The 12,426-nt window shown below is 39.2% G+C and overlaps 1 protein-coding gene across 2 annotated transcripts in view; it reads left to right on the top strand.

Moving 5' to 3' along the window:
* The first annotated feature begins 3,544 nt into the window (after positions 1-3,544).
* dnajb6b (DnaJ heat shock protein family (Hsp40) member B6b) overlaps positions 3,545-12,426 on the top strand; it is a 28,638-nt gene continuing 19,756 nt past the window's right edge. For both annotated transcript variants that reach the window (XM_015954633.3, XM_015954634.3), the window contains exons 1-2: positions 3,545-3,706; positions 10,411-10,521. In XM_015954633.3, coding sequence (XP_015810119.1) covers positions 10,457-10,521 — 65 coding nt within the window. In that variant the 5' untranslated portion in view covers positions 3,545-3,706; positions 10,411-10,456. The remainder of the gene's footprint in view (positions 3,707-10,410; positions 10,522-12,426) is intronic.

Here is a 12,426-nt window from a genome sequence, read left to right as displayed (position 1 = left end):
CAGCCTTGTGTCTGTCTTGGGGTCTGAAAGATGGCTTGTTAACTGCACTTCACATTTCATTAGATTGGTTTTAAAGTTTAGAGTTACCTTTGTCTCCTTGTCAAATGTATGCTGCAGTCATAATAATCAGATAAAGTCATTAAGGTCTGTGCCAATACATTTAGAAGCAGCCGTTCACTGCTTGATGTGTGATGACCTACCTGAGTGGTAGGTATTACTGTGATTCTTCCTGCTTTATTGGTCTAATTTCAGCTCAAAATGCTCAGTAGAAAAAAAAGCTATGTGTGGATTTATTTGAGTCCTCTAATTTTCAAAAGCTTTGGATAAATGTAACTGCAAAAGCGACCTTGGTGTTCCTTTTATGACCAATGCCGGTCTTCATTTTTCATTTAAAAACTCACATCTCCTTTGGTTACATAGATTTTCTAAGATGTGATTTGAAATTGAGGAGCCAGTTTCCAACAATTAAAAATGATATTGTTTTATAATAAAAAGTAATGTAATTTTCTTCATTTCTTTGTATTTCTTTGACTAATACCAGTAGTTACGGTATTTACTGCATTAAAAGCTTACTTCTGTTTTCTTTTTGACAAATTTGAAGGCACAATGAGTAAGAATTTTACTGTGAAATCACAAAAGAGTCTGATATCCCAATCATGTCAGAAGGAAGGTTAAATTGAAACAGGTTTTCTTAGATGGCTGGATGGTTGTTGGTTTTTCTGCTTTTTAAAAAGGCCCAAAAGGGACATTAATCTTTGTTTATAATCTCTACTGCCTCCATACTTCCTGATTCCAGAGCCAATCATATATGAGTCTGGGGGGTTGCCAAGTCTATGCCAGCAAATGCTGCAGTACTCGCATTTGTTATTCGGGACCGCTGGCAAAACGTAGCAGTGTTGTGGAAATATAAGTCAGTAACAGGAGCAGCCCAGAAGTTGTTTCTTGTGACCCTAAGAAGCCAAAGCATCTTTTTTGTTTTACTCAATTATTGGCTAAAATGCTAGAGGCTAACATTGAGCTAACAATAACAGCAATTTGGAAAAAAAAAATTGTCATCTAAAAATATTTCAAGCTATGGTTTTCAATCACCAACAACTCAATATTACAGTGAAATGTACTGTATATCTACTTATCAACATCCTTTGTATGACTTTTTCGCTTGTCCTCTAGAATAGGTATTAAACAATATTCGTCTCAACACTGATTCAGGTAAAGCATCTGTCCTGATGATGCTTGACCTCAGTGCAGCTTTTGATACTGTGGACCATAACATCCCTCGGGACAGACACACAAAGTGGGTGGGACTATCCTATCTCAAAGACAGGGCCTAAATGGGCCATTCCCATCTGTACCGGGTCGGCCCGGGCCGGGTAGCCCCAGTTGGCCCCAGCCTGGCCCGGTTGATTCCACACATCCTTGTCTTAAGCACATGTGGGCTGATTCTACCCACCAATCAGAGGCTTGCTCTAATGGAAGGTGTGAATTTGCTGTCAGCAGTGGGTGTGTCGGCCCTGGTTGGCCTGAAGCAGACTCCCTCAAGAAGAGGGCTGAGAATGAGCCTTGATTTGCCCGGAAAAATACCAGGCCACCCAGATATGTAAACAACCTACGCTACCCGGCCCGGGCCGACCCGGTACAGATGGGAATGGCCCAATAGTTGTCTCTGTTATGGTCTACCAATCAAAGCAGATCACCATGACATTTGGGGTCCCCCAAGGCTCAATTCTAGGACCACTACTATTTAATCTCTATGCTTCCCTGGGTCAGGTCATACTTAAAAACAACATCGCCTCTCATAGCTATGCTGATGACACCCAGATATGCCTTGCCTTGTCGGCCGCTGGACTCACTCAGTGCCTAGAGCAGGTAAACGACTGGATGCAGTCAAACCTCCTTCAACTAAACAAAGCCAAGACTGAAGTCATAGTCTTTGGCAACAAGAAGGATAGAATGGATGTTACATCTCAGCTAGACTCCAGGGGAATAAAGACTAAACCCAGATTAGAAATCTGGGTGTTATTGAGTCCAACCTGAACTTCTCTGGACATATTAAGGCTATAACTAAATCAACGTTTTATCACCTTCATCAGATATCAAGAGGTCTCATGTCCAGACCAGATTAGAGAAACTTATTCATGCTTTTGTTTCTAGTCGGCTGGACTATTGCAATGGTCTCCTGACTGGTTTTCCCCAAAAAGCTGTGAAGCAGCTGCAGCTTGTTCAGAATGCTGCTAGAGTCTTAACAAGAACTAAAAGAATGGAGCACATCACTCCTGTTCTTAGATGCCTACACTGGTTACCAGTAAACAACAGAAAAGATTTCAAAGTGCTCCTACTAGTTTATAAATCACTCAATGTCATAGGACCAAAATACATGTCTGATCTCATTCGTGAAATGCCTTGAGACGACTCTTGTCATGATTTGGCGCTATATCAAACTTGAATTGAACTTGAATTTCTGTATACACTCCCAATAGGGCTCTGATATCCTTAGGAAACACCCAGCTGGTAGAACCACGGGTCAGAACAAAACATGATGGAGATATAGTTACTATGCTGCTCACATATGGAATCAGCTTCCCCATGACCTCAGATGTGCCCCAACCCTACTGTTGTTTAAAACAAAAGTAAAAACCCTAATGTACTCATCAGCCTTTAAATGAATTGTTTCCTATGCTGCGTCATCTCCACTGTGATCTGCCCTGTAACTTTGTCTTCTCCTTTAGCTCTAAACTGTAATTCCATTTGTGTGTATTTTAATTTGTGTTTTCATGTCATGCCTTGTTAATTGTAAAGCACATTGAACTGCCTCTGTGTTTGAAATGTGCTCAATAAATTAAGCTGCCTTGCCTAGAATCTTCCGGTGCGTGTCCGTGATATAGCAACAATTGCTCAACGTGGACTCATTTAGAAGAACTGCAGTACCCAAATTTGATCACAGGATGTTGAAGAAATCTGTAAGTGGCAAAATACCCTTTTAGAACACTGTGGGTGACTTAGAAAAAAACAACAACAACCATATAGCAGAAAAATCAACCAAAGCTTCACAGTGGTGGCTTTCAACTCCTTTCACCAATAGTAATGTTATTACTTCAGCAGACGACAGAGGGCGCACAAGGCAAGTTTGTGTCACCTAAACATTTTGAGACAAAGGTTGTTGTCCTCAAACAAAACTAATCTTTTATCAACGTCATTTGAATAGCTTGATATTGCATTTACACTTTACATCAACGGGATTTACACAATTAGCTGCCCTCTACCGGGGCAGGTTCGGTGAAAACAGACAAAAACGCTGATTTCCACGTTGAAAGACGTGCTACCTTGATAGACCCTCGTAAGAACAAAGATTAGAAAACAATAAATAACAGTTTCTGACACGTGGTTCGACTATTCATAGTCTTATTTGCATGTTATTTGTATCCATAATCTTAAAAAAGAAGATATTTAAACAATCTACAAAAAGAAACGGGAACATATAAATAAAAATAATAATAATAAAAACCCGCAAGTGTCATGGTGCATGATGTGATTTCCTACTGCACGTGAATGCAGCATTCCTAGTAGTGGGCAAGGCCAGATATATCTTTCAGCTCCACCATCAATAACCAGCCACCTCTACTTACAGACACAGTTTGTACTCTTAAACGGAAATAGTTTGAACCACATCAACAGAGAGGCTATTGGGGTGGATATTGCCTTTATTCTGGTAAGCATTTCTTGATTTAGACGAAAGTCAACACAGTACGAGGGTTCAGTAAAAAGCGGTGAAAGCCTCTTCTGCCGCATAGTCTCATGCTGGGGGTGCTGTGCGGCTCTGCTATGTGCTAATCGTCGACGGTAATGTTTCATAATTCATAAGACGTTTAATATAAGTTAAAGTCGTGCTGATTATTAATCCGCCCGTGATCGCGTGTTAGTGATATTCAGATGTACCGGCTAATGGTAAGCTAATCTAGCTATTCGTGGTAGCTGCCAACCAGAGAATAAGGCAGTGCTACAGTTAGCCTCATTTTAAAACGACTTTTTAAACAGTATCCCATAATAATGTTTTTGTGCTCGTCAGGATAATCATTTTTATTTAGCGTCATAGTGTCGTAAGGAATTGTGTACTGCTAACGTTAGCTGAATTTTGTTTTGTACAACAGTACAATTTTTCCAAGTTTTCGATAGTTTATTGGTAGATTCATTTTTGAAGTGTTTTGTTCCTAAACTGCGAAATAAACTGAGTTTCTGGAAGTTTTTCCAAATCCTGAGAAGTTTACACAAGTTGCCACATCACTTAGCAGCGTGATTGGACCTTTAACTTCCCAAATTTAGCATAAACACGCGAATGGCAACAAAATGTTTAAAAGTAATTTTGTTTATTAGAAATAAAGATTTTTTAAAATTAGATAATGATGTTTTGAGTGTCAAATGGAACGGCTATATTCTGAAAAATGTTTCCCCAGTGTTGTTTTATATCAATTTGAATGCCCATCAAAAAAAACTACAGTGTTTAAAAAAACCTACACTGTTTTAAACTGCGTTATTCTTATACAGATGAGCTCACATCTAATTAGAATTTGTTTTATTTTTGCTGATTAATACAAAAAAGTAATTTTATGTGGATGTCAAAGTTTTATCTTAAAAAGCTGAGAAACAATTTATTTATTTTTGAAAATGATCGCTTTAACAAACAGGCTGAACTTGAAAATGGTCTTCTACCTCTATTTCCTGCATTATATTTTGATGGAAAATAAACGAAAGAATGCTCAGTTCAGAAAAACCTGACAGATCTATGTCATGCTGTTACTTAACATGAATGGACCCACCCATCTTGGCTCACGAAGAGGAAGGCTGTTGTTGGTTTAGCATCTAGGAAACAGCAGAGAATATTCAGCTAGTAGAAGCTATCACTGGCATTTCCACAGCATAGCAAAACTCTTCCAGGCTTATTTGTGGAGATCAAATCAATCATCAATGTTGCAAAGCAATCAGAGTCAATGGTAGAGTTGCACTGCTGTTGGCCAATCAGAGAACAAATGTCCAAATATCAGGAAATAAGACTCCAAATCCTGTTGTCTGAAGCTACTTTCTCCACTGGCTAACTTCTAAGTCCTCACACAGATGCACTATAGCTTTTTTTGCTCCAGGGAACAACTTACAAGGCACCCATTTCTACTAGGATTCCCTACAAATGTATTAAAAATATGAGTAAAGTTGACCTTTAAAATTTCAGTAAACATTGGTTTCAGATAAAAGTGCTTAATGTTGATTTTCTTTCGGGATTATCACAGTTATCACAAGATACCAGAAGCCATGAATGTTCTGGAGTCAGCAACGTTCTGTGAAAATAACTGGATTATTTTTTCTTTTCTGTGTAAAAGTTATACATGTTTACTATTTTACCCTTTCTAGGTAGCTTCCGTGGCGGCCTTGATTTGCAGGACTAATTAGACTTCATTCACGATGCATAACGTAATTATTTGCATGGAATTTCCGTCAAAGATTTATAAATGGTGTTTGCATGAACCTCTATAACATTTTGTAGCTGTTTAAGGATGGCAGCAAAACTCTTGAGTCTCTGCTTGCTTGTTGTCCAGGAAACTTTCTACAGTGGATAATACAATTATTTATAACTTTGAAACACAGTTTAGGATTCCCCACTCAAAAATAAACCTTTTAAGGTACTTTCAGATCAGCTTCCTGTCTTACGGAGTAGGTCTTTTTCCATTATTCATACAGTCTGTGGTTAAAATCAAGACTTCATAAACTAGTCCTGAGTTTGACTGCTTGATGAGACACTATACGCTTTTACTGTTTAGAGATGAATTTGTACCTTTTAGTTTGTTCCTGCACATGAAATGTTTATTTATTGTTTATTTATTGCTATTGTAGTTGTAACTTTTCCACATACTGATTATTTTCTTCAAGGCATCTTATATTCAAATCCACCTAAACGGGCTCCTGTTCATGAGCCCATTCTGTAAATTCTCTTGTTGCTGTAAATCATGTCAGGTGAGGGAACCTGCTTGTTATTGCATCGTTCTAAGCCACTAGTCGTTTTTCTTCCTTCACTTATGATTTATGTTAAGACCTTGCTGCTCCTAGTCTGTTTGTCCACTACTCTGGTCTTGTTAACATCAGGGTCTGATGTTCTCTTGCTCTTGACAAATCTCTTCTAGCTGTCCTATTACATTGTAATCATGGAGTTGGTAAAAGAAAAGAAAATAGGCACGGGATCTTGCAAAATTGCAAAGTAAATCACATGTATAGAACTTGGGTGAGGCTTTTTACTTTTTCAACAATTTTTTCAACTTTCACATCGTTAAAAAATGGACTTTTGATTTGGTCATGGTTATGTAAGGGAACCCCTTCAAGGGAAAATCATTTTGCACACCAGCAAAGCACAGCTGCTAAAAAAGAACATATGTTGTTTTAATCTCTTGCTGCTCAACTTGCCTGGATGGGTTAGCTTGTGTGGATTCTCATTGTTTTTGTGTGAAACAAAGAACATTAAATTTGAGGCTTTGGTGTGATCCTTTAGCCCTAAAGTGCAGAATCCCTTAAATCTGACTTCAACACACTGCTCTGAAAAATTGAAACTGTCAGCGCAAATGTAATCAACTGTAACTTTGCTCTGGCGAGATAAAGAAATGAATCAATGAGAGAGTGATTAGTTTTGGTTTAGACTGATTAAGCATAAAATTAATCTTCGTAGTGCCAATGCTCCATTTCTTTAGTCAATGTATATAGTGCTTTAAGACAATAGAAGTTGACAAAGTGCTTTATAGTTAAATCAAACAAAGATGAAAACAGCAGTAACAGCTATAAAACAGAAGAGGTAATAAAAGTAAGTAAAAAACCAACCATGTGCTGCTTTGTTTGTCAAACTTTGACCTTATTATGGTGTAGATTCTTGTTCCATTCAGATTGTAACTTAGACTATTACCATTTGCCTCTTTTGTGCCATCTTTAAAGATACTTTTAGAGAGCAAATCACAACCCAGTGGGTTGAATACTCTTAACACTGTGTGGCTAAGATCAGTACTGACAGATGTCCTATTAGATACAAGCACTGACTTACAGGTTCAAGTATTGAACAATGACTGTAGCACAAATTTGTTCAAGTTGTACTTTAATACAATTTTAAGTCATTTTTGTCTGTTAAATCTGGACTTCTGGTGGAGATTAAGTGAAGTTAAAGGTGTCTGCCTTGCACATGTCTGACGAAGGTGGCAGAGGAGTTAAGTCCCGTATCCAATTCCAATTCCAATTTTATTTATAAAGCGCATTCAACAAGGCATTACAACCAAACAAGGCGCTGTACACTAAAGATGTTAGTTAATTAAACCGGCGTTATACAATCATGTCGAACACAGATAAAAGATAAAAAGGAAATACAACAAAATTCCCAAAACTAGCAGCTAAAAATCAATAAAACACAGGGAGAATAAAAAATTTGAAAAACATTTAAAAAAAGAACCTCAATAATACAGAAGTTGATATTGTGAATCCCAATTTTAAACAATGTAGTTGTAAGTGAGGTTCATAATTATGTGGTATACGCTAGGTTGAAGTAGTGAGTTTTTAAGCGTGATTTAAAAATGCTAGCTGTTGGTGCTTGCCTCACTAGCAGTGGTAATGCGTTCCACAGCTTCGGTGCACAGACAGAGAAAGCCCTTTCTCCACGGCTTTTTAAACGTGCATTCGGAACAGCTAGGAGGAGCTTATCTTCGGACCGGAGAGCACGCGGTGGGTTGTAGTAATGGACAAGTTCACACAGATATGGAGGAGCTTGATGGTTCAAGGATTTGTAAGTCAGAAGCATAATTTTGAAATTTATTCTGAATTGCACGGGCAACCAGTGGAGAGATTTCAGAATTGGTGAAATGTGTTGTATCATAGCCAGAAGGTTGTGGGGTCGAGTCCCGCTCAGTCTGTTGCAGTCGTATTCTTGGGAAAGACCTGCCTTGCCTGCTAGTGGTGCCAGTGTACCATATTGCACTGAAAAGAGCGTACCTGCAGAGATTTGCGTTCCCTGTTGTGGGAAGGCACATCGCTTAAGACACCCACATGTTGAAGAAAATGGGTAGAAATATGACTAAAGAGGCAGCTTTTTAATTTGTACTAACTAATTTGTATTGAACGAATGCCACAAAATTAGTGCATCGTCATGGCACGTTTATAAGACACAGCGTTGCGGTAAGATTACGCTGATTTGCTGGCACGATGTGTCTTGTAAAAAGGGCTTATTAAAAATAGCCTAGTCACTTATAACTCTAATCATTCACTTCTTTAATTTGCGGTTGTGACAACAGGGCGTGCAAATCTCGTCAGGCACTCTCTTTTCGGCACAACGGTAGCCTCATTCTTTCAGTGCACCCCAGGTCAGCTGTGGCTACATTGTAGCTCATCACCACCAATGCAATGGGCTTAACGAGAAAAAAATGACTTTGTCTAAAATTTACTGGAATGAAAACAGTCACTTTCAAAGTTATACTTTTAGATGGATGTCTAGAGGAATGTCATTATAGTTCTTAGTTTAAAATAAAGCAAGTAGAGGATTTATCAGATAAAAGGGTAGAAACGGTCATGAAGCGGTCTGAAACATTGGCCTTCTGAAAACGGAGGTCAGCATCTGACCCGTCTACCCTACAAGAATCACTGCTGGCACTGGTGTGTGCCAAAAACCTCCAGCTCCTCCACAAATAACACAATCTAACTGCAAAGGCCACAGGTTATAAATAGCACACAAACAGGACACAGTGCACTTATGTTGTGCTCTCTGGTTTGTTTATCTTTTTAAAGGATATTTTAGAGTAAATCCTCTGTAATTTTGAGCTGGTTTTGAGAGGGCTTGGCAATGTTGGATTTTCATCTATGGTTGTTTACTATCAAGCTAAGGTTTCAGCTAGCTAGAAGTAGAACCAAACCTGCGCTGATAGTTTTCTGCTCCTATTAAGTGTATTGCCCACCCTCATACACCAGTGGCCTTGTTACTCGTCCAAAGAAAAATTAGGTGGTTTTAATAAAAAAAAAACAATGTTTAGATCACAGCTAGGCTCTGAAGTTCTACAATTCTGATCTTGTGTATAAAAGTTTTCAACAGATATTAGTATTTGAATATAAATGAAGTAAAACTGGAACAGCTGTGTGCAGCTTCAATATTGTTATCAGAGTTTCCAGCTTTAAAAGCGTTGGCTTTGCTATGTCTGCTTGTCTGTAGCATACAGTTGCGTGTTAACACAATGCCATGGAAGAAAGACATTATTTCAATTTTGTGGTGCTTTTTATTTTGTAAGTATTAACATGATGATTAATTCTAGATCCGGTGTATTGACGAGTCTTCGATATATATATATATATATATATATATATATATATATATATATATATATATATATATATATAATGGGTGTAACGGTACGCTAAAATCGTATTCAGTTCAGTGTTTTGAGCTCCCTTTGATTAATTTTTCTTCCTCCACGCCGTATTTTTCGTTGTAGGATGAAAACTTTACATCAGTTTTCCCAGGGGAAATTTCAGCAGACTCCAGAAGTTAACATTTTTGCGGCTGATTATATCACGGCCCTTTCACGTCCCTAGCAGCACCACATCGTCATAAGATGAGATTTTTTTTGGAAAACACAGGCCAGACACTCCAAGACACATCTAGTGTTTTCACGACATCTCACTGTTTTGTCAGAATAAAGGCGGTAAAATTTGTCACCACCTAGCTGTCAGAGTTTGAATTGCCCCACACTAAAGAAACACATTAAATTCTCCATAAGAATCAATACGCTGCTTTTAAATGTCAATTCAGTATCTTAAAACAAATTTATATTGATATCTTCTTACATCCCTGGAATGCTGTGAAAATTGGATCATTTTTATTAGGTCCTCTTATGGCTTTACATTTTCATTGATCCAACTCTAGATTAGGGCAGCAGAAGTGCAATAATTTATGTTCTGTTCAATGTTGCTCTTCTAAAATAAAGATATGACAAAATAAAATGTTGTAAAAATATCCTGGTTCTTAGTTTCAGACCTGTTTTGTCTTGTTTTCAGAGGTTTCATTACTCCCATCATCAGTTCATGTTTTAACTACTGTTCAGTAAAAGAGAAGGAAAACATTTTTCATGTTGTTTTGACGCCTAGGGCTAAAGCATGATCACTCAGTTATTGTGTAATTTCACTTGGCTTGTGTCATCTAGCTGTCTTTTTTCCAGAGTTGCTATTTCCAGACAAAGCAACCGTGTTGGGAATTTCCACTCTCAAAGTACTTTTACCCTTGTCCTCCCCTTTTCAGGTGCATCATTCTGGTCTGTGAAAAGGGGCGCTATGTTGATTACACTTGGATCTGATCTGGAATCATTTACTATTTATTCAACTTTATGTGTCCTAATATAATTTCACTTTTCCCCACAGATAACCTGCACAAGATCCCCAAATAAACCAGCTCATATACACAGCCATGGTGGAGTACTACTTGATTTTAGGAGTTCACAAAAATGCAACACAAGACGACATCAAAAAAGCGTAAGCATAAATGTTTATTGGTGCTTTTAAAAAGTTGGTGTTATTCTCTGAAGCTGGATGACTTCACACAGAGGTTTAGAGGATGGTCTGCAGTATTTACTTTTTTCTTGTTTACTTGTTTAAATACCTCCATGGTAGTTGAGATGAACAGACCTGACTAACTGTATTGACTGAACAGTTTCTCAGGAACCCGAGTTTCTGTTTAAGGGAAGACAAAAAGCTAAAGGCATAACCAAAACCAAATGGTCGTGTGTTAGAGCTATTGTAGGGCAGGTAGTAGAAGTCAGGTAAAACTGAAGAGGTAATGAAACTATTGGGTGGTTCACTTGGATAGAATTCTATTGAAATAGTTCACAAATGGAACACAAGCTTTTAGTCTGAATCAATCAGTCAATCCAGTGACCTCTGACTGTGTAAACGTTCGTCATTTTATTGATTCATTGGGATGGGTTTAGTCATCACAAGTAATCAGGAAGCAAGTGTTGTATTTAGTGTTAGTTTAAAATCTGACCAACTCCGGGTCCATGAATGCACGATAGTTGAAGTTAAAATCCCATTACCCCGGCTTTCCACGGGAGCCGTCAGCAGCACGTTACTGCAGCAGCACGTCATAGCTGCTGATAGGAACGGCTGTGGTCAACAGAACCTTTTCCACTGGAGCCGTCGGCAGCCGGCAGCAGCGCGAGTCGGCCGCGTCTCAGGAGCAGCATGTCGCGGCCTTTACGCGCCGGTTCTATTTCCTATGCGCGACGCCTCTGAAACGGGTCAAGTTCGACATGTTTGGGGAAGGAGAGACAGGAAATCGGACGCGGAAATGGAGAGAAGCTCCCGAGATTTTCAGAATAAAGAACGTACTGCCTTCCGGTCGCTTTACTTTAAAAAAGGTTACTAACTGTGCGGCCCCGTGAGAAGTTATCACCTAGCTAGCGGTCTCCTTTGTTTTTCAGGTCCGTATTGGCGATTATAAAACGGACAGAACATAAAAACACAAATATTTTGGAGCCATGTTGTAGTTTTCTCCTGCTTGTTGTTGTGTTTACTGACGAAGTCACTCGTGTGACTTCGTGCTTTGTCGGTGACAGCTGCTCCCCTGCTGATTCGCGTCTCGTGGGAAGGGCCAAGCAGCAGCTTACGCGAGCAAGACGTGCTGCTGCAGTAACGTGCTGCTGACGGCTCCCGTGGAAACCCGGGGTTAGTCATCATGACACACTGGTGAAATTACATCTCTGCATTTGACCCATCCCCGTGGGGAGCGGTCGGCTGCAGCAGTGGTGGGGCTCGGAAACTATTTGGTGGTTTAAACTCCCAATCCAACCCCGTATGACCCGACCGGGATTTGAACCGTGATCTCCCAGTCCCAGGGCGGACCCTCATACAGCTAGGCCACTGAGAAGGCGATTCAGTTCCTAAAGAAAGACCGGATAACCAAATTTGGAACGATCAAAGCTTTGTCGGAATCATCCTCCGATCTAGAGGTACCAACAAATTGACTGGTGATCCGAAATTGACCAATATTCTGCTTCAATGCTTTAGATTAGAATAGAAAAGTCTACTGCACACTGGAAGCATCAGCGGCGCGGCACAGCTTCAAATAGAATCCATTTGAGTCTATGGGGGTGATTCAAACCAGCTGCAACGCAGCAATTTTCAGACGTGTCCCAGAAGCAGCTCGTCACACCACTAAAGATAGGATCTGATTTTATTTTTGCCGCGAGCCGCTTCTGGGACACGACAATTTTCACGGTTAACATAGGGCTGGACAGAAAATCACACACGGTTTCAGTGTAAAACCCCCAGTAATTTCAAAATAAGTCTATTGCAGCTATGCAGTTTCATATCTATGTAGATAATGTTAATAATAGTGACCTAACAGCTTTTTTTACTCCCTGCTTCGTTCCAGAAGTG

The sequence above is a fragment of the Nothobranchius furzeri genome, chromosome 7 (assembly GCF_043380555.1).
Source record: "Nothobranchius furzeri strain GRZ-AD chromosome 7, NfurGRZ-RIMD1, whole genome shotgun sequence".
Classification (NCBI taxonomy): Eukaryota; Metazoa; Chordata; class Actinopteri; order Cyprinodontiformes; family Nothobranchiidae; genus Nothobranchius; species Nothobranchius furzeri.
This window is presented reverse-complemented; position numbering and strand designations above follow the sequence as displayed.